Genomic DNA, 20665 nt, shown 5'->3' on the forward strand with positions numbered 1-20665 from the left:
CAGCCCGGAGTCGGTGCCTATACAAGGAGCCGCATATTAGCTTCTGAAGAGCCGCATGTGGCTCCGGAGCCACAGGTTGGCCACCCCTGATTTAAGCAGTCTTAAATTTCTAAGAAACTTACATTTCAAAACCATATAATTTTAAAAGTAGTTTTCATTCACTTACTTGCCAGGTTCTGAATTCAGGTTCTTTGGTATCTCCTGTCAGAGCTGATCCTATCGCAGTCACCTAAAACAATAGATAAAGAGATGTTAGACTTCTGTAATCAGTCAAATCCACACTGTCATGAATTCATCTCTTAGAGCAGGGGTGGGCAAACTTTTTGGCCTGAGGGCCACATTGGGGTGCGAAACTGTATGGAGGGCCAGGTGGGGAAGGCTGTGGTTCCCCAAATAGCCTGGCCCCCGCCCCCTATCTGACCCCTCCAACTTCCTGCCCCTTAACTGCCCCCCTCAGAACCCCAAACCCATCCAACCCCCCCTGCTCCTTGTCCCCTGACCACCCCCTCCCAGGATCCCCTGCCCCCTGGGATCCCGCCCCCTATCTAACCCCCTGCTCCCTGTCCCCTGACTGCCCCCGCGAACCTCTGCCCTATCCAACTGCCCCCTGTTCCCCATCCCCTGACCAACCCCCCCCCACTGAACCTCCACTCCATCCAACCGCCTTCTGTCCACTGACTGCCCCCTGGGACTCCCTGCCCCATATCCAACCCCCCAGCCCCCTTACCATGCTGCTCAGAGCAGCATATCTGGCTGCTGAGCTGCCCAGCCAGAGCCAGACATGCTGCCACTCTGCCCTGCATGAGCATGCAGCCCCGCCGCCCAGAGAGCTGCCCTCACAGCGGCTTGGCTGCTGGGGAACAGCGGGGGAGGAGCTCAGAGGCCGGGCAGGACGGTCCCGCGGGCCGTAGTTTGCCCACCTCTGTCTTAGAGGGTGAATAACAGTTAAATTCATGTAAAACTTTTCATATGGTGTTTTTATTTGTAACAAGTCAACATATATAATGTGTCTAATATTTAGCATGTATATGGGCTTGTCTTCCCTTCATTGTTAGCTTGAGCTATAAATCAAGTTTTGTAGCAACCCATTTCCCATCCACACACACATTCTAGTTCAAGAGATTTAAGATCCAGCTAGCTGGCCTGTGGAAGAGGGGAGATTGAATCTCAAGTGCTGCTGACACTAGATAGTAATGCAATGGGGATGGAACAGCTGCTAACCCAGTCACTCTGTGTAGGCCAAGTGTTGTTTTGCAGTACAATCACTCACTCCAGTGAGGCTGGTTCAAGTGGAGTAAGTCGAGGTAATTGACGACTGTTGCAGTGAACCCCATCATACTGTACAAACCTCTAATCCTCAGCTCTTCTCTGTGTTGTATTCTGTTAGTGAAGAGCTCATGAATAGTTTTTTTTAAAGCATTGCAGCTGGTCTTCTAAGTGTATTTTCAGCTTGGTTGGTGGCCATTTTTACCATATCCAGGAGACTCTGATTATTTTGTGAGGAAATGCATGTTACATTTATACTGAAGCTGATCATGGAATTTGGCATCATTAGCAGACTGCATATTAATAATACAGTAGTGAATTTAGGACATTGCAGTGATTCAATAATTATTATCAAATTGATCAAAATTATGACCCCAAAGCCATGAAGGCATCCCTAATGAGGCTCAATAAAATTAATTGCTGGTAATTGTTACTACTTCACTACTGTAACCATTGCTTCCAAGGAAGGAGCTCTAAATGAGCAGTGGTTTTCTAGGCTGTGACTCTCTAGGGGAAAATCTCTTGCAGGTTTGATTCTATTTTACCTTTAAGGTTGTCTTAATGCCAATAAGTTACCAAAGTAAACTCTGCATCAGTGACTTTATTTATGGAACTTTGGGCTCCCTAATGGGGTAAGTGTTACTTTTGCATGTACACATCAGAAATGTACCTCCCCTCTGCTAGCACAAACTCCTCTTGTAATCCATAATTCCCTCCCATAAATGTGTGCCATTTCCAGATTGCTAGCACAGCTGCCATGCTCCCACCGATTTTCCTCATGTTCCTCCATACTACCTCATCCTTCCCTCCCAATCAGGTCTCCCCTACCCTATATCACAGTTCATCTTGAATCAATAAAATAGTCTTAATCCCAATTATAATTACCAGTGTATACCCCAGAACCTGTAATTTCTACGTCTACCAAATTTACAACATACATAGATATCCATTCACATAAGTTTTCCTAAACATTACAGGAAAACCACTGGCAACTGCTGTTTGCAATCTGACACTACACGTCGCTGTACAGAACACAGTAACGTCTAACCAATACATATGGTCAGAGTTAAGACTGCTGGTCTGTTTATGATGAGGGTGGGCTGTGGTTGCAAGGGAGGTGTGGTGGAGGTTTAGAAAGAGAACAAATGAATGGAGTGCAGATGGAGTTTTAAATGATGTAACTGCTTGGCCATCATACCTAATGTAAAAAGCAAAGAACTAACAACCTTAATTCTAAATAAGCACAATTTTGTGTATGGGTATTGGTTTAAACTTATACCACTTAGCACTGTCCAATTGAAGCAATATTTAGGGTATGTCTACACTATGAAATTAGGTCGATTTTACAGAAGTAAATTTTTAGAAACTGGTTTTATACAGTCAATTGCGTATGACCACACTAAGCGCATTAAGTCGGCAAAGTGAGTCCTCATTACCGTGGCTAACATCGACTTACGGAGCGGTGCACTGTGGGTAGCTATCCCACAGTTCCCGCAGTCGCCGCTGTCCGTTGGAATTCTGGGTTAAGCTTCCAATGCCTGATGGGGCAAAAACATTGTCGCGGGTGGTTTTGGGTACATGTCGTCAGGTGCCCCTCCCTCCCTCCCTCTCTCCGTGAAAGCAATGGCAGACAATCGTTTCATGCCTTTTTTCCTGGGTTACCCATGCAGGCACCATACCATGGCAAGCATGGAGCCCACTCAGCTCACTGTCACCCTACGTCTCCTGGGTGCTGCTGGCAGACGTGGTACTGCATTGCTACACAGCAGCAGCTCCTTGCCTTCACGGCAGATGGTGTAGTAGGACTGATAGCCATCGTATATCTCCTGGGTGCTCCTGGCAGACCTCAGTGAGGTTGATCAGGGACGCCTGGTCAGACATGGCTATTCTCCTCTTAGAGCACCAAATGGGAGCCGGAAACTCCAGGTCATTCTCTTCTTTAAGTTTCATCTCATGGAAATTCAGTCCTGCCTGGAATATCATGTGAGCTGGAGGCTTCTGCCTCAGGCTGCTCTCCCAGCTGGCAGCACCGCGCAGTTGCACCTACCCCTTGCTCCCATGGCTCATGAAGCCTGGACAGTAGTAAAGAGCAGTTCAACTATAGGCTGAGCAAGTGCAGAATGGTGGTAGAATGTGTCTTTGGACATTTAAAAGCTCACTGGTGCTGTTTGCTGACTAGGTCAGACCTCAGCACAACCAACATTCTCATTGTTATTGCTGCTTGATGTGTGCGCCATAATATCTGTGAGAGTAAGGGGGAGACGTTTATGGCGGGGTGGGATGTTGAGGCAAATCACCTGGCGTCCGATTTTGAGCAGCCAGACACCAGCAGCCAGGGCTATTAGAAGAGCACAAACCAACCCCCTTTGTTGATTTTAATTCCCTGTAAGCCAACCACCCTCCCCCCTTCGAAATAAAGCAACTATTGTTTTGAAACAATGCATTCTTTCTTTATTAATTTTTTAAAAATGAGATAACAGACAAGGTAGCCCAGGTGGAGTGGGGGAAGTGGGAAAGAAAAGGCCACATTTCTTACTGTAGCCACACTAAAAATCAAACTGTTTGAATGGCAGCCTTCTGTTGCTTGGGCCATACTCTGGAGTGGAGTGGCTGGGTGCCCGGAGCCTCCTCCCACCCCCCACGTTCTTGGACATCTGGGTGAGGAGGCTATGGAACATGGGTAGGAGGATAGGCAGTGGATGCAGCCGGGGGTCTGTGCTCTTGTTGGCTTTCCTGCAGCTCCAACAGATGCTTCATCATGTCCGTTTGCTCCCCCATTAGCCTCAGCATCGCATCCTGCCTCCGCTCTTTGTGCTCACTTAAATTCTTTCCTGGCCTCTGCCACTGAATGCCTCCATGCATTAAGCTGTGCCCTATCAGTGCTGGAGGACTGCATGAGCTCAGAAAACATGTAATTGCGAGTGCATTTTTTTCACCTTCTAATCTGCAATAACCTCAGGGACAGAGATGATAGGGGGAGCGTAGAAACATTCTATGCTCTAAGATTCTGGGGGGACTGCATGGTCACCTGTGCTGCTGAGTGCTGCTGAGCTCGCCACGCTGACAAAACAGGAAATGAAATTCAAAAGTTCCCAGGGCTTTTCCTGTGTACCTGGCGAGTACATCGGAGTTCAAAGTGCTGTCCAGAGCAATCACAATGGAGCACTCTGGGATAGCTCCTGGAGGCCAATACCGTTGATTTGCGTCCACACTACCCCAAATTCGACCCAGCAAGGTCGATTTTAGCACTACTCCCCTCATCGGGGAGGAGTACAGAAGTTGATTTTAAGAGCCCTTTAGGTCGACGGAAGGGGGTTGGTTGTGTGGACACAGTCATTTTTAATTCGATCTAACGCAGTTAAATTCAACCTAACCCCGTAGTGTAGACCAGGCCTTAGATGTCACTTAGGGCCAGCCTACTTTGGGGACATTTTCTAAGTGGTTTAAAACTAGTTCTAGATACATTTGGATAAAAAAGAAGAGATTGCTCAAAGAATACTAGACCTACATTCCACCTAACCCTGCCTCTTTTCCCCTCCTTATTCATGTATGCCTATTTTATTACTATTACCACCACCCTAACATGTCTGTGTAGCGTTGTCTTACAACTTGTCAAAGCTGCTAGACCAAACTTTTGTTATTCTATTAGCAACCCTGTGAAGCATGTGGTATTTGGAAACATAGACAAGCTGTAGGTTATTTACAGTTTTGTGTTTTTTCATTGTCTCTTTCGTTATGACAAATCAATAAAAAAAATTGAGTAAAAAAACCTACTTGATTCAACTACCCAGATCTCAAAGCTGGTTTAAATTGTTGTGTAGAGCTTTTTATACTGAATTGGCTTTGAGACCACTAGGTTCAGTAAAAATGTGATGCTGCCTTAAACCACCCCACCCCTAAAACAGGGTCTACATTAACAGATTTTCAGAACCTCATGGGAATTGGATGTCCAAATCTCCTACTGAAATTAATGGGAAGTGGGCATCCTAGGGGGCTTCAAAAAAATCTCAGCCTATGCCCCTAACTGGTTTTTAAATTGGTTTAGCTGAGCTAATTGCAAGTCAGGCCCTCAAGGGAAGACTGAATTTCTTTGTCTTGGTTACTCAGAGTCCAACCATTAAATGGTGCTGGGTTGTGGGGGACAAGGGGTTGAGATTTGTTTTAAGGTTTTTTGGCCTCTCAGAAGAAAATCCTTTTTTATTTAGTAGGCACCCCTTCCCCTGTCCCATATTTCTAATTGTTATTTGTTGTTTGTGTTACAATAGTATCAAGAGCCTTTAGCCAGGATCAAGGGCCCCCACTGTACTAAGTGCAGCAAACAAAGTGCAGAACCTGCCTCAAGCCACTTACATAAGCAGAAAGGAATAGGGATCCAATTTATCTCTGTTAGTGCACCAGCATCGCATGTATGGTCTGTGAAGCTGTGCATAGGCCTGAAACTAGCTTTTAGGGATATTAGTTGTTTTTGCTGTATTTACAAAAGTGGGCTTTATGGGCCCGAATTACTAGACAGGATCTTTGATCACTATACTTACATATACTTATTTTAATTAAGTCAAGAATTTTTTTAGTTTTGATGGTCTGGATTGTATGAATTTTCTTCACTTGTCTTCCACTGTGGCTCTGGGGGAAGGCTTTATGCAGAGTTACTTTTCACAGCACTTCAGTCTCCAGGTGCCTCCCATCAAATCATACTCACTGCCAACTCTGTACTCACAAACCAAATTCAGACCTCACATGAGGGAGGGAAAGCGGGAGGGGAAATGACTGAGAAATGCCTGCCTACACCAACCCTTCTAGAATATGACAAGTGAGTCCTTAGCAAGTCATTTATCTGATTTGATAAGCAGTGTGATTTTAAAACAGAAAAATGTGGACACACTTACATAATCTGACAACACTGCTCATGCTCTTAACACTGTTCTGAATTTTTCACACGATACAAATAGCAGAGATTGAATAGCAACTGTGCACTGCCACTAATGATTCCAAAGCAGCTGCTGCTGTCAGCCATTTCCCCCTCTTTTAATGTATTATTTTACTCCTGTGTGCCTGTTCTTGGGTAGTCTCTTTGTAGCCAAGCATCATTGCCCAGGTACAAACACCCATTTCCTAAATCACCTAGGGTTGTTTCAAGTCCTCTCTAAAAAGTGAGACAGGTACTAAGAATAGCTACTCAACATTCCAGAAGCTACCTCATTCACAGTCACACAGAATGGATTGCACCTGTCCTTCTTAGTCAGTTCCCAGGATGGTGTTTCTACATCTCTGTGGGGACACTTACACTGAGGTGCCAATGGACATACATTACCTTTTGATCATATCATGGAAGTTGCTCCTTTAATGACAACTGAGTGCAACCTACTGCTTGGGCAAGGAATTTTGCAACTTCCTCAGGGCCACATGTGGACTGGAATTTAAACTGGAATGACACATGCGGACTGGAATTTAAACTATCTGAGCAGATGGGGAAAACAGCCAGGCCTACAGATGGGTTCCGAACACTTTCCTCAGTGCAAATTGAGAACCCAGGGTTATTAAAAGTGTCTGTTCTTGGAATGGTTCTCCCTTACTAATATTTGGTTTCCCACTTGTGATTTTTCGGAAGTAAAATCTGTAATAAGGTAGGTTATGAACTGCCCCCTCCAAACATATTCTCTGGAATGCTGTAGGAGACTGAACACTTCATTCCTCAGTGTTTATTTGGAAAAGCCTGGGGTGGTGTTCAGGGCCAGATTAAGGCAATCCAGAAGGGTCCTTCACACCAAGAAATGCTCCCATGGCTCCACCCTGACTTGGAATGCCCACAACCTCCCAGAAAGGCAGAGAGAGCATGATGGGGCCTTCTCTCTCCCTTGGAGAAATGGGGTAACAGGAGAGCAGCTTCCAAATATCCCAACAGCTATCGTGTAAGTATCTGCATGGGTAGGCTGTCCTGCTGCACAAAGTCCTAGGCTGGGGTGTTGTTGGTGGGACCTCCTGCTGCAGTGGGTCATGGAGTTAACATCCCAGAGGATGGCCCTGTTCATATCTCTCCGTGCTGTTGTTTCATGCTATCTAGAACCATGCATCAGTTACATTTAGGTCACCTTTTCAAGCTTTTCTTCACAACCCATGAGGGCTAGAGGGCTTACTCATTTTTCAAAATGACAGCTAAGATTCTCACCTGATCATCTGATTCCTGGAGCTGGCGCCCTACACATGGGCCTATAGTTCTGATGTCTTATTCTGACCCTGGTAGCAATGGGGAATTACCGACAGCTTCACTGGCCAAAGGGGTGGTGGTGGTCAGATACATAGTGGCACTGTGCTGAGGGTTCGTAAGCAACAGAGGGAGCCAGAGAAAGTGCGGAAATTGAAGAGCAGGAGAAAGTGTGGCGAACTGGGGCAAGTGGAGGCAGCAGGTTGCCAAGCTTATGAGAAAGCAGCAGGCAGGAATTGAGCAGGGGATTGAGGAGTGTGCTGGCCAAGACAAAGTACAGCTGACCAAGGGAAGAGAGTAGCTTGCAGAAGAGGAGCTGACTGGGGTGGAGTTGCACCCCCTCTGCTGTTATGAGAGTAACAGGAAGGATACTGGAGCACTGCAAACTCAGGGGGACAACAGGTCATTAAATCTAGCCTTCTGATATTCCCTGTAAGGAATTCACCAGCATAAACTCTACTACTCGTGTCTAGCCAACTCAATCACATACTTGCTGGATTAACTTTGACATCATTTGGTTAGGCTGCCATACTAATAAAGGTAATGAGGTAACCCCAAAATAGCACAGCTCCATTGACTGGAGGTAATTGAAGTTGCTCCCGTATGGCAATGAGCTAATGTAGAGGAATACTGTGTGCCGGTGTTTAAATTCTCATTCATTTGTCAGCTAGGGCTGTACAATCATTTTCCAGCAGAAGCTAAATGCTTTTAAATGAAAACTGATTGCATATGGTGCACAGATATGATTAAAGTGTTTGTCATTTAATAAAGCTTGCTACAGAGCAAGTAGAGTGATCACACATGGATTTCAAGGGAAAGCTCTGCCCCAGTTATATTGTGTAATCAATTCCTAGGCCAGACTTGACTGTGATGGAGAAATGTTAATGAGATATATCCTGGACATTTTTTGCACTGGCAGCAACAGCCCTTGGTAAACACAGAATCATAGAATATCAGGGTTGGAAGGGACCTCAGGAGGTCATCTAGTCCAACCCCCTGCTCAAAGCAGGACCAATCCCCAACTAAATCATCCCAGCCAGGCCTTTGTCAAGCCTGACCTTAAAAACTTCTAAGGAAGGAGATTCCACCACCTCCCTAGGTAACGCATTCCAGTGTTTCACCACCTTCCTAGTGAAAAAGTTTTTCCTAATATCCAACCTAAACCTCCCCCACTGCAACTTGAGACCATTACTCCTCATTCTGTCATCTGTTACCACTGAGAACAGTCTATAGCCATCCTCTTTGGAACCCCCTTTCAGGTAGTTGAAAGCAGCTATCCAATCCCCCCTCATTCTTCTCTTCGGCAGACTAAACAAGCCCAGTTCCCTCAGCCTCTCCTCATAAGTCATGTGTTCCAGTCCCCTAATCATTTTTGTTGCCCTCCGCTGGACTCTCTCCAATTTTTCCACATCCTTCTTGTAGTGTGGGGCCCAAAACTGGACACAGTACTCCAGATGAGGCCTCACCAATGTCGAATAGAGGGGGACGATCACGTCCCTCGATCTGCTGGCAATGCGCCTACTTATACATCCCAAAATGCCATTGGCCTTCCTGGCAACAACGGCACACTGTTGACTCATATCCAGCTTCTCGTCCACTGTAACCCCTAGGTCCTTTTCTGCAGAACTGCTGCCTAGCCATTCGGTCCCTAGTCTGTAGCGGTGCATGGGATTCTTCCGTCCTAAGTGCAGGACTCTGCACTTGTCCTTGTTGAACCTCATCAGATTTCTTTTGGCCCAATCCTCTAATTTGTCTAGGTCCCTCTGTATCCTATCCCTGCCCTCCAGCGTATCTACCTCTCCTCCCAGTTTAGTGTCATCTGCAAACTTGCTGAGGGTGCAATCCACACCATCCTCCAGATCATTTATGAAGATATTGAACAAAACTGGCCCAAGGACCGACCCTTGGGGCACGCCACTTGATACCGGCTGCCAACTAGACGTGGAACCATTGATCACTACCCGTTGAGCCGACAATCTAGCCAGCGTTCTATCCACCTTATTGTCCATTCATCCAGCCCATACTTCTTTAACTTACTGGCAAGAATACTGTGGGAGACCGTGTCAAAAGCTTTGCTAAAGTCAAGGAACAACACGTCCACTGCTTTCCCCTCATCCACAGAGCCAGTTATCTCGTCATAGAAGGCAATTAGATTAGTCAGGCATGACTTGCCCTTGGTGAATCCATGCTGACTGTTCCTGATCACTTTCCTCTTCTCTAAGTGCTTCAGAATCAATTCCTTGAGGACCTGCTCTATGATTTTTCCAGGGACTGAGGTGAGGCTGACTGGCCTGTAGTTCCCAGGATCCTCCTTCTTCCCTTTTTTAAAGATGGGCACTACATTAGCCTTTTTCCAGTCATCCGGGACTTCCCCGGATCGCCATGAGTTTTCAAAGATAATGGCCAATGGCTCTGCAGTCACATCCGCCAACTCCTTTAGCACTCTCGGATGCAGCGCATCTGGCCCAATGGACCTGTGCTCGTCCAGCTTTTCTAAATAGTCCCGAACCATTTCTTTCTCCACAGAGGGCTGGTCACCTCCTCACCATGCTGTGCTGCCCAGTGTAGCAGTCTGGGAGCTGACCTTGTTCGTGAAGACAGAGGCAAAAAAAAGCATTGAGTACATTATCTTTTTCCACATGATAGATAGATATAGATATAGATTTATATACACATGCTGAGTTATGTGGAGGCCCATGAAATTTGCACATAAAACATTTCATAGGATAGATCTACACTAGAAACTTGCCAATATGATAGCGTCAGTTAACGGGGTGTTGCGGGGGTGGGAGGTTGGGGTTTTTATGAAGCTTTTGTTGTTAGTGCAGATGCAGTTATACCAGCCAAAAAAGGTGCTTTTGCCACTATCACTTATTTTGTTTAGGGAACTGGTATAAGCTATACAATAAAAAAGGACATTTCTGCTGGTAGAAACGATCTATATTAGCTACACCAGCAAATCTTTTCCAGCGTAGAGTAAGCCTTAGTCTCCATAAACTGCAGAGAAACTACTGGAGATGCATTCCAATGGTACTTGCTATCGTTGCCATAATACATCATAACACCACCACCATTTTTCAGGGTTGCAAGACAATGCAGCCTAGTGCATACAAACAACTTAGGACATAACAAACACATTACCATTGTGACCCACCCATACTACACAGATTGGCAAAAGAGTTCTGAGGTATAACATCCAGTATTGTTTAGTAGGGGGAAGAGGTTACTTCTTTAAAATGACTTAATATAGGTTTACACTTTAAACCTCAAAAGGACACCAACCAGACAAACAAAATATCACCTTCCTAATCCAAAAATATGCTAAATTAAAAAAAAATTAAAGCTGATCCTGCTAGGATATTTTAAATTAACATTGATATCCATTGTGTGATAAACTCAGACAAATGGCCACAGGGGTGGGGGGGGGGCGGGATTGTAGAAAACAGTCCCAGGTGGTTAAAAGGCCTTCCTCCCTATCAAACTGGGGAGGGGTGACTACAGGTCAATCAAGTTCAGCTGAGAGGGAGTTACCTGAGGTCAGTTAGGATCATCTGATTCCAACTAAGGGCTGCCTGAGACCTTTTTAAACCCTCCCCTAGGTGCAAGGGGAAAGGAGTCAAGTTACCAGTAGGTGAGTAGCAAGATAGGAGGCTGTATTCCCTTCCATAAGGGAGAAAAACAAGCCCAAAACACTGGCTGAGAGAAGGACGGACTGCCCCTGTGCAGCCAAACAGGACTGTTTTTCCCCAAACCCATCTCACCAAGGCTAAAAACAGTGCAGGCTAGCGAGACTGAGAAGGTGCCTTGCCACAATAGCTAATGTCCATATTTAACCAGATAACAGACTTAGCTATATGTTAAAAAAGAGGGGTTGGGATAAAAAGGTAAGATAAAATGAGAAACATGTTATATGTACCATGTATGAATGTTCCTAATAATACCGAAGAGTCCACCGTACGACTGTTATCCATCAGTCTGGAAGAAGACTGTTAGGTAATCGCATGCACCAACACTCAGGCAGTGCCACAGATAAACTGTTTGGCGTCTAAGTGCTCCCTGTACCTACAGAGGACTAAGCAAGCAAAAGGTACTTATAGATACAATAAATGTAATTTACTTTTCTTTCCAATCTATTCTTTAATATATAAGAGTTGTGAGTGTATGCACGTATAAGAGACAGACAGAAATTTCAAGAGTTCAAGTTCACACAGTCAGTCCCAGTTATAGTATGCTTAGTGTGGGCTGTCATGGTGCACTCCATATGATGTTATGAAAATGTGCGAATGAGTTTGAATATAATGTCACTGGAATATGGTTCATGCAAAAGGTCTCTTGTAAGGTATCATTACAAAGTTTAAAATCTGAGTGTGGTCATCCTGTTTGTATAAATGTATCATCCTTTTATCTGAAACTAGAAATATGAAATATAACTCTGAGGTCCTACTGTAATTATGCAAAGTGTGGGTGATTAATGGTGGCTTGGAATCTTGATGGCTCCCATTAACAAGAACAATTGGTTGTAAATGGCTCTGTTTACTTGTAAGTCTTCCTGTATACATGTGTGCTGGCAAGTAGGTAATGAAGTCTTACAGTGATATGTGATCATGTCACCTGAACTAAAATCCATCTTTAACCTGGTGCTTTTCCATTTAGAAGGAGAGGTGGGAACCCAGAGAGGGACAAAGAATTCCCACCTTGTGCAAAAGCTATATAAGGGGGTGGAACAGAACAAAGGGGGCTCCAGTCCTGAGAAATCTCCCAGCTACCACCTGAACTGGAACAAGGACTGTACCAGGGGAAAGGATTGGGCCCAGACTAGAAAGGAGTCTAGTCTGTCAAAGAAGCTTATTAGAACATCTGAGGGTGAGATTTCATCTGTAATCACTTTCTTACTGTATTAGGCTTAGACTTGCATGTGTTATTTTGCTTGGTAATTCTCTTTGTTCTGTCTGTCGTTACTTGGAACCACTTAAATCCTACTCTTTGTATTTACTAAAATCAATTTTTACTTATTAATTAACCCAGAGTAAGTATTAACAACTTGGGGGGTGGGCAAACAGTTGTGCATATCTCTCTATCAGTATTATAGAGGGCGACCAATTTATGAGTTACCCTGCATAAGCTTTATACAGGGTCAAACAGATTTATTTGGGGTTTGGATACCATTGGGAGCTGGGTATCTGAATACTGGAGCAGGACCACTTCTTAAGCGGTTTTCAGTTAAGCCTGCAGCTTGTGAAGGATGTGGTTCAGACTTGGACCTGTGTTTGCAGCAGGCAAGCCTATCTGGCTCAAACAAGGCTAGGTACTGAAGTCCCAAGCTGGCAGGGAAAAGGGGCTCAGAGGTAGTCTAGGCACATCAGATGGGAGTTCCAAAGGGGTTTCGGTGATCCAACCCATCACATGGGTAGAAACAGAGAATGTTAGCCTTTCTATGAAAGGAGTTCTCTCATAGTCTCTGTGGTCTCACAGTCTTTATTGTATTTATCCTCAAATACCCCTGTAAGGGAAATGTTATTAGCCCCATTTTACAGAAGAACTGAGGCACAAAAAGACACTGATTTTTAGAGGCATTTAGGCACTGCTCTAGTCTGCGTTGCAATGCCTAACTGACAAAGTTTATGTTTAGACCCCAGGACCAACAGATTCAAACTCATGTTATCGTGCTAAAAACAGGTATGTACAGGTTCAGGCTGAGGCTCTGAAGCCTAGAGATGGGGCTTCAGAGCCCAAGCTCCGGCCTGACTCTCACCATCTACACAGCTATTTTTAGCATGTTAATGCAAAACTGAGTTTGTCAACCCAGGCTCTGAGACTTGCTATCATGGGCTGTGGAGATGTAGCCTTACATGCCTACATACATTTAAAAATCTGGGTCTAAGTGCCTTTTCCGGGGACAAACAAAAAGTGTATAGCAGAGCAGGGAATTGAACTGGGGTCTCCCATAACCCTGGCTAGTGTTTTAAACATTGGAACATCCTTCCTCTAAGAGTTGTAACTAGAGCTGGTTGAAAACTTGTGAAAACGTTGACCCTATTTTCCCAATCTAAAAATTTCACAGGAACATTTAGACAAGTTTCATTATTCAACCAGCTCTAGTTGTAAGACTGTAATGCACTTCCTTTGAGACTGTTTTCCGGCTCCCCTCAATCAGTATGGCATCTCCCCCTCCTTCAGAATTTGCCACCCATCTCGAGACTAACAATTAGGCAGCCTTCTCAGAGACTGCAAGGGAGTGCAAAAGAGCAGTGCAAACTACACTGTTGTCAGAGTAACAACCGTGTTAGTCTGTATTCACAAAAAGAAAAGGAGTACTTGTGGCACCTTACAGACTAACCAATATGCATCCGCTGAAGTGAGCTGTAGCTCACGAAAGCTTATGCTCAAATAAATTGGTTAGTCTCTAAGGTGCCACAAGTACTCCTTTTCTTTTTACACTGTTGTCCACACCCAAGGAAGCTTAACAGCATTACCCAACAATGCCAGCCAGAGCAGAGTTCTGTATTACAGCATTCACACACACAATTCCATTGACGTCTGTGGAGTTACACCAAGGATGAATTTAGTCGTAGAGGTTTAACAAAACAGTCTGACAAAGATTATTCAACATCTCCCCCTAGCCGCCACCTACAGCGTGACATCCTATCGCAGACTAGAATTCCTGTAGTTTTTTATTTTCAAATTTGACAAACCAAAGCTATTAAGAAGCTGAGTTAGTGTAAACTGAAGTGAAATTATCTCTGCTCAATTTTACCTGCCACATTAGATTGAGTACAGATTACAGTACATTGTGTTGTACTGAACTGTTTTTAAATTCCCACCTGATCTCTTAAAACAACCACCCCCACCTGTATCTCAGGAGGCTAGAATATTGACTATTTAGATTTTTTTTCATACCTTTGGAGATTTTCAAAATGAATATTGAAGTCATGGCTCTAACTGCCAGAGAAAACCCTCAAGTAACTTTTCAAACAGCCCCCTCCCCTCCTCCAGAGCACTAATCCATACCCCTCCCCAAAATGCTGAGCATACTGCAAAGACCACAAGCTTTATAAAGCCGGGCTCTGGTGGACACTTCGAAGCACTTACAAACGTCACATACACTTGTCCAGCACCACTGCGAAGCCGCCACTTCTAGGGGAAAGGCGAGGGTGGTAAACAGGTGCCAACAGTCCAGAGATCTCTTACAGAAAATGCAAGGGGATCTTTAATGGCCTAAAACCTACTTCATTATTGGTTCTTTTGGCGGAAACACCGGTGGGGCGGGTGCAGCGAGGCAGCTGGTTGCCGCCAAGGGTTGCTGGGCTGGAGACCTGCCACCGCTTTCACAAACGCGAGATCGCCTCGGCCCCGCGCCCCTGGGACAGCAAAGCAGGAGACGCAGCATCCCCGCGCCCCGCGCCCAAACACCTCCCCTGCCACACCCCAGAATAAGCCAGACCCCTGTACACGGGCCAAGTGCATCCGGCCCGCGGGCACGCGCGGCCGTGGAGCGGCCCGGCTGCTCCGCAGCGGGGAGGGGCGCCTGGACCCCGGGGGCAGGCAGCAGCCGGCCCCTTTAAATCTCGGGGCGGGGCGGGCTCTGAGCGCCCCGCCCCGCGACGCCGTCTCCCTAGCGATTAGAACGCACCACCGTTGGCGTCACAAGGACCCGGGAAGGGGCCCCCCGCGTGCAAAGGGGCCGCAGCCCCGCGGGCAGCAGCGCACCATGGAGGCAGCGGGCAGTGCGGGGCGGAAGCGCGGTGGGTCCGCCGAGCCGGGGCCCGGAGAACAGCCGGCCTTGCGGGGAGCAGGGACGGGTACGTGGCCCCCGGGGCAGCGGGGTCACGGGGATGGCGCGGCCCAGCGTGACACGCCTCAGCGGGGACTGCCGGCGGGTTGTGTGTCTGGAGGTGGCCGTAGCGGAACTAGGGCGCTGGGCCCTGCGCTGTGCTCTGGGGCAGGGGGTCACAGGCCAACCGGGGCTTCCCAGCAGAAGCAGGTTTTTAAAGGCCTTTAGCTACAGCTGCTCCTCGAGCTACTCTAGATCCAATGACCTCTGCGCTTGACTCTCCTCCTGACAGCAGTGTGGAGTCCCTTGTTGGGCCGGCAGAGGGGAGATCCGCCTTTCCCATTTTCCAGCTGCACCTCCCCTTTACCAACATCATCTCATCTGTAAGACTGAGCCCGAGCTAGCTTCCCTTTGTTTACACCCGTGTCTCATAAAGAGCCTGGCTTATTCTTTCTGCTGCATCAGCTGGGTCAGGTAGGTGGGGATGGAGCAGTGGGTGCCACCAGCACACTGCAGCCAGCCCATATCTCCTCATTAACATTTCCAATGGCCATAGAGACAGTGACGTTTACAAAAGACAGGTTTCAGAGGGGTAGCCGTGTTAGTCTGTATCAGCAAAAATTTACAAGAAAAACCTCAGAGTAGCCTGGCTCACAGAGAGTCCTTTGGCTGGAAGAGCGATTTTCTAAAACTACCCTTTAGGACTTTCCCCAAAGATCCCTACTAGCAACCACAGCAGTACCAGCAAAACCTCATGGCCACAAGCATCAAGGACTTTGAGATTTTAAGAAAGCACCATGGATATTCAGTCTTTATCCATTGCTAAGACAGCCACAGAAACAAGTGCATATAGACAGGTATTTGGGCCTGTTACATCAGCTGCCTCCTGAGCACCCTCTTGTGGTCAAGGGTGCCTGTCACACTATCTCAATAACTTACAGAAAGACTTTTCTCTGTTCAGTGACTAGCTTAGAGACTATTTTTATTTGCATAAAAATAAACACAAAAATATCTTATGCTGGACATAGCCCCTCCTACCTGAGGTATGGTCTCAAACCTCCTCTGGTATCTCAGCATCTTCTCTACGTTGGCATACCACACCCGGCCCAGCCTAGCCTAGCCTAGCCTAGCTGAAGCAGCTCCCCTAGTTTGAAGGTCTGTCCCTGCAGGTTCTCTATAGCTTGCTCTGGCTTTCTGGCCCAAACTCTTCCCCTTGGTCAACAGTATCCTGCAGAAGCCTCCAACTCATTGCAACCTCTATCAGAGAGTCCTCACTCCTCTAACTCTTTATAGAGATCAGTTCCTCTGTCACACCCAATCAAGAGACTGTTAATGAGGCATAGGTGGGGTGGAGCAGTTTCCTCTTAAAAGGGCAGTCCAGTCTGTGATAGGGTCTAAAGTGTGATAGACTAAGATAATGAAATACAAGAACTGCAGAAAGTACCAGAGTTGCCCTGCCACCTCCTTTTCAATGATCTCCCAAAACAGAAAAACGAGATACGAGTCAATGGTTAGCAAGAGCCTCCTTAAGGACTCCAGGCACTCTGCACTTCTCTCCTTGTAGGAAAATGACAGTCTTAATCAACAAGCTCAGTACTTCCCACAGGTCTTCCACCCAGCCAAGAAGAACATACAGGTTGTGACCCAAAGCAAACCCACATCATAGAATCATAGAATATCAGTGTTGGAAGGGACCTCAGGAGGTCATCTAGTCCAACCCCCTGCTCAAAGCAGGGCCAATCCCCAATTTTTGCCCCAGATCCCTAAATGGCCCCCTCAAGGATTGAACTCATAACCCTCTGAAAGTCAAGAAGAGAGCACTCAGTATTTGTCCCCTCAAGACATCACTCTGTTGCCACAGAGGCAGACCTCTCAGTCCAGATCCAACCTGGTACCTGCAAAGTAATTTGAAATTTCTTCATAGAGAAGAAAACCCTAACTCTGTAACTGAGTGGGGGCAGCTGAGATTAACAAGATTATCATCTATCCTGACCAGTCCTGCTGTGTGATACTGTTGATGCCCAGGGTGGAGAAAAATAAATGTTTTGCTTTTTGCACCGCAATGGCGGAATGTGTCAAAATAATTTCTGTTCAGACGTGGGGCATAAGACTTCTGCCCCTGATGCTGTAGCCATTGCCTCATTTGTTTTATCACTTACGACATCATCTGGGGTGGGAGCTGGTTGGAAATTTCACTTGTGTTGAAATGTTCTGAGCAGCTCTAGAGTAAAGCATAGTGACTGGAGAGTGAATTGGGAGAAAGCACATGTTGGGGCCATGCCGTTGATAGCTGAAGCCAAAGAGTTATAAGAACCTGGCTTCTTGGCAAAACTTAACCCTTTGAGTCCTTCACATGGAGTAGCCTTTCTCTCCCCTCCACCCCTGCTGTGGGGACAATAAAGAGAATGGGAGATGCTGTATACACAGCCTTAATACCCTACCTTAAAATTCTTTACCTTTCCTCTAGTCCAGCTCACATACTGGGGAGTTATGCTTGCATGTTCGGATGCATATCTTGCAGTCCAACTAGTCTGTATATATTTGCATTCAACAGATGCCAAGGAAAATAGAAAAGAAACTTCATCTTCATCCTATGAGGGGCGAAGCAGGTAAGAAAATGGAAATATAACTTTGATTTGCTTTATTCTGGGCTGAGCAGTGTTACGCAGTTGCCATACGTGATCTTAGAGCTAGCAATACAATATTCAGCACAATATTCTACTTGGGAATCTTCTTTGCTTTCACTGGCTTCCCTCATGCACCACCCGTCCTTACTTATATCACCTTAGAAACATTGGGTGTTTATGCAGCTCTCCAGTGGGTCAACTAGTCCATCATTCCTTGCATCATGGCAATATTGAGGTTTTTCCCCAAAACCATCCTTGATAGGAAGATGTCTAGCATCTAATGTAGCCAAGATGATTTTGTAACCTAGGTTACACCTACCAAATGGCCTGTATAACTTTCTTAGCATAAAGAAAAGGAGGACTTGTGGCACCTTAGAGACTAACCAATTTATTTGAGCATGAGCTTTCGTGAGCTACAGCTCACTTCATCGGATGCATACCGTGGAAACTGCAGCAGACTTTATATACACACAGAGAATATGAAACAACACCTCCTCCCAGCCCACTGTCCTGCTGATAATAGCTTATCTAAAGTGATCATCAGGTTGGGCCATTTCCAGCACAAATCCAGGTTTTCTCACCCTCCACCCCCCCACACAAATTCACTCTCCTGCTGGTGATAGCCCATCCAAAGTGACAACTCTTTACACAATGTGTAAAGGTTTTTGGGAGGGGGGTGAGGGGGTGAGAGAACCTGGATTTGTGCAGGAAATGGCCCAACTTGATTATCATGCACATTGTGTAAAGAGTTGTCACTTTGGATGGGCTATCACCAGCAGGAGAGTGAATTTGTGTGGGGGGGTGGAGGGTGAGAAAACCTGGATTTGTGCTGGAAATGGCCCAACCTGATGATCACTTTAGATAAGCTATTACCAGCAGGACAGTGGGCTGGGAGGAGGTGTTGTTTCATATTCTCTGTGTGTATATAAAGTCTGCTGCAGTTTCCACGGTATGCATCCGATGAAGTGAGCTGTAGCTCACGAAAGCTCATGCTCAAATAAATTGGTTAGTCTCTAAGGTGCCACAAGTACTCCTTTTCTTTTTGCAAATACAGACTAACACGGCTGTTACTCTGAAACCTTTCTTAGCATAGCACTTTACATCTGTTATGACTTGTTCTTTCCTCATTGATTGTCTCCTTATCTTTAGTTACTGTCCTCCTCCCTCCAGTTCCCCACTCCCAGATTGAATAAACCTAGCTGTATCCATTTTTCCTAGGTTAGCCTTATTTCAGTCTTTGTGCTTATTCAGTCCTTGAGCCTCTGCTGAGACGATCAGCAGAGGTGCCAGTGGAGGAGGAGGGACTGTATGAATATGTCTACTAGGAACAAGACAGAGTACACTAATGTTCTTCCTAATGTGTCATTTTCTTTGTGCAAGGAGAGGGAAATTGAATTCCTTTAGCGATAAAGCCATCTATTATAAACAGCGGTCATTAGTGAGACAATAATGCTTTGCAGAGATGTCTTTCCCCTGTAAGCTGAACATACTGTCTTTTCAACTTCCTTAGCTCATCTGAAGACAGGAGTTCCACAGAGATGGAATCAGAGAGCAGCCTCCAAGATGGGGCCACAGAACAGCCAGCTCCAGGCCCAGGTACAACTATGATGTAATTCCATCCTTGCTAGAGACTGGGATTATAATGCCTTGGGCATATAGAGGGAAGAGAAAAATCAGTGCACACAAAAAGGGAGGAGGCAGTGATCTGGAGCATGTAGGAAAAGGAAGTAAATACCTTGGGGCAAGAAGGAGAGGTGCACTGAGAAATGGGGTATAGGGTCAGAGCAATATTTTCAGTTTTAGATGCCTAAACTTTGACACCTAAATCTATATTTATGCTCCTAAATATGTAGCCTGATTTTCCAGAGGTGCTGAGCACACACATTCTCTATTAACTTCATTTAGGTACCTAGCTACAGATTTAGGTGCCTAGCTTTAGACATTGGATGGACTGGGGCAACCACCCCAGGCTCCGTGCTTTGCAGGGCCCCACACTTTGGGATGCGGGGTTCTGGGGGACTAGCGGGAGACCTGGCGCCGGCAGCAGCAAGCAACCCAGCCCCAGCCCGCCCGCCAGCTCCCAGTGTCGCTCAGGGGAGGGGGCAGAAGCCAGAAAGAGGCGGGGCGGGGGCTTGGGGGAAGGGGTGCAATAGGGACGGGGAGTGGGGCAGGGAGCAGGGGAGGGAAGAGGTGGGAGGCTTGGAGGAAGGGGTGGAATGGGGGCAGGGCCTGGGCTGGAGGGGTGGGGGTTGTCCCGGGCCCTGCACCCCCCTATGGATGGCCCTGGCTATAGGCACCCAAATTTGAGCACTTTTGCCTCAGTAATCTGGAGCATAAAATCACTGCTCAGGTGGGGAAGGGAAGGTGGTCACCCTTCTCTGAAGCCAGAAAAAGGAGTTCACTATCATTCTCATTTAAGAAGGGGCATTTGCTCTGTTGGTTGTATTTAATTCAGTAAAAAACAAGTTTTGTTTTTAATTTACATTCATGTGAATACATAATTCTTTAGTCTTTTATAGCAGGTCAGAATTATGCTTATTACTAGTTTACAGATACAATCTAGTGTAAATACTAGTGATTTTTGTATGCTACAGGTTCCAGAGTACTAGAAGAAATTAGAAGAGAAATTTCCACATCATTAGATACATTAAGCAGGTAAGGAAGGACCCACTCCAACTCCCATTTGAACTCAGTGGAATTATTTGCATTGATTTCAACGGGAGTTAGATGAGGCTCTAGCTGAACTATTACTTCAACATAAAACTTAATTTGTTTGTATTATTGTCTGAGCTGTGGCAC

General features: G+C 46.1%; 1 protein-coding gene across 2 annotated transcripts in view; it reads left to right on the plus strand.

The window, feature by feature from the left end:
• Window positions 1-15077: 15077 nt before the first annotated feature.
• The window catches only part of ERICH6 (glutamate rich 6), a 41786-nt gene continuing 36198 nt past the window's right edge, over window positions 15078-20665 (plus strand). Inside the window, exons 1-4 of one of the 2 annotated variants that reach the window (XM_073359692.1) lie at window positions 15078-15267; window positions 17794-17848; window positions 19377-19462; window positions 20461-20521. In XM_073359692.1, coding sequence (XP_073215793.1) covers window positions 15177-15267; window positions 17794-17848; window positions 19377-19462; window positions 20461-20521 — 293 coding nt within the window. In that variant the 5' untranslated portion in view covers window positions 15078-15176. The remainder of the gene's footprint in view (window positions 15268-17793; window positions 17849-19376; window positions 19463-20460; window positions 20522-20665) is intronic. The other variant, XM_073359693.1, reaches the window with a different exon arrangement.

The sequence above is a fragment of the Lepidochelys kempii genome, chromosome 9, assembly GCF_965140285.1.
Source record: "Lepidochelys kempii isolate rLepKem1 chromosome 9, rLepKem1.hap1, whole genome shotgun sequence".
NCBI classification, from domain to species: domain Eukaryota; kingdom Metazoa; phylum Chordata; order Testudines; family Cheloniidae; genus Lepidochelys; species Lepidochelys kempii.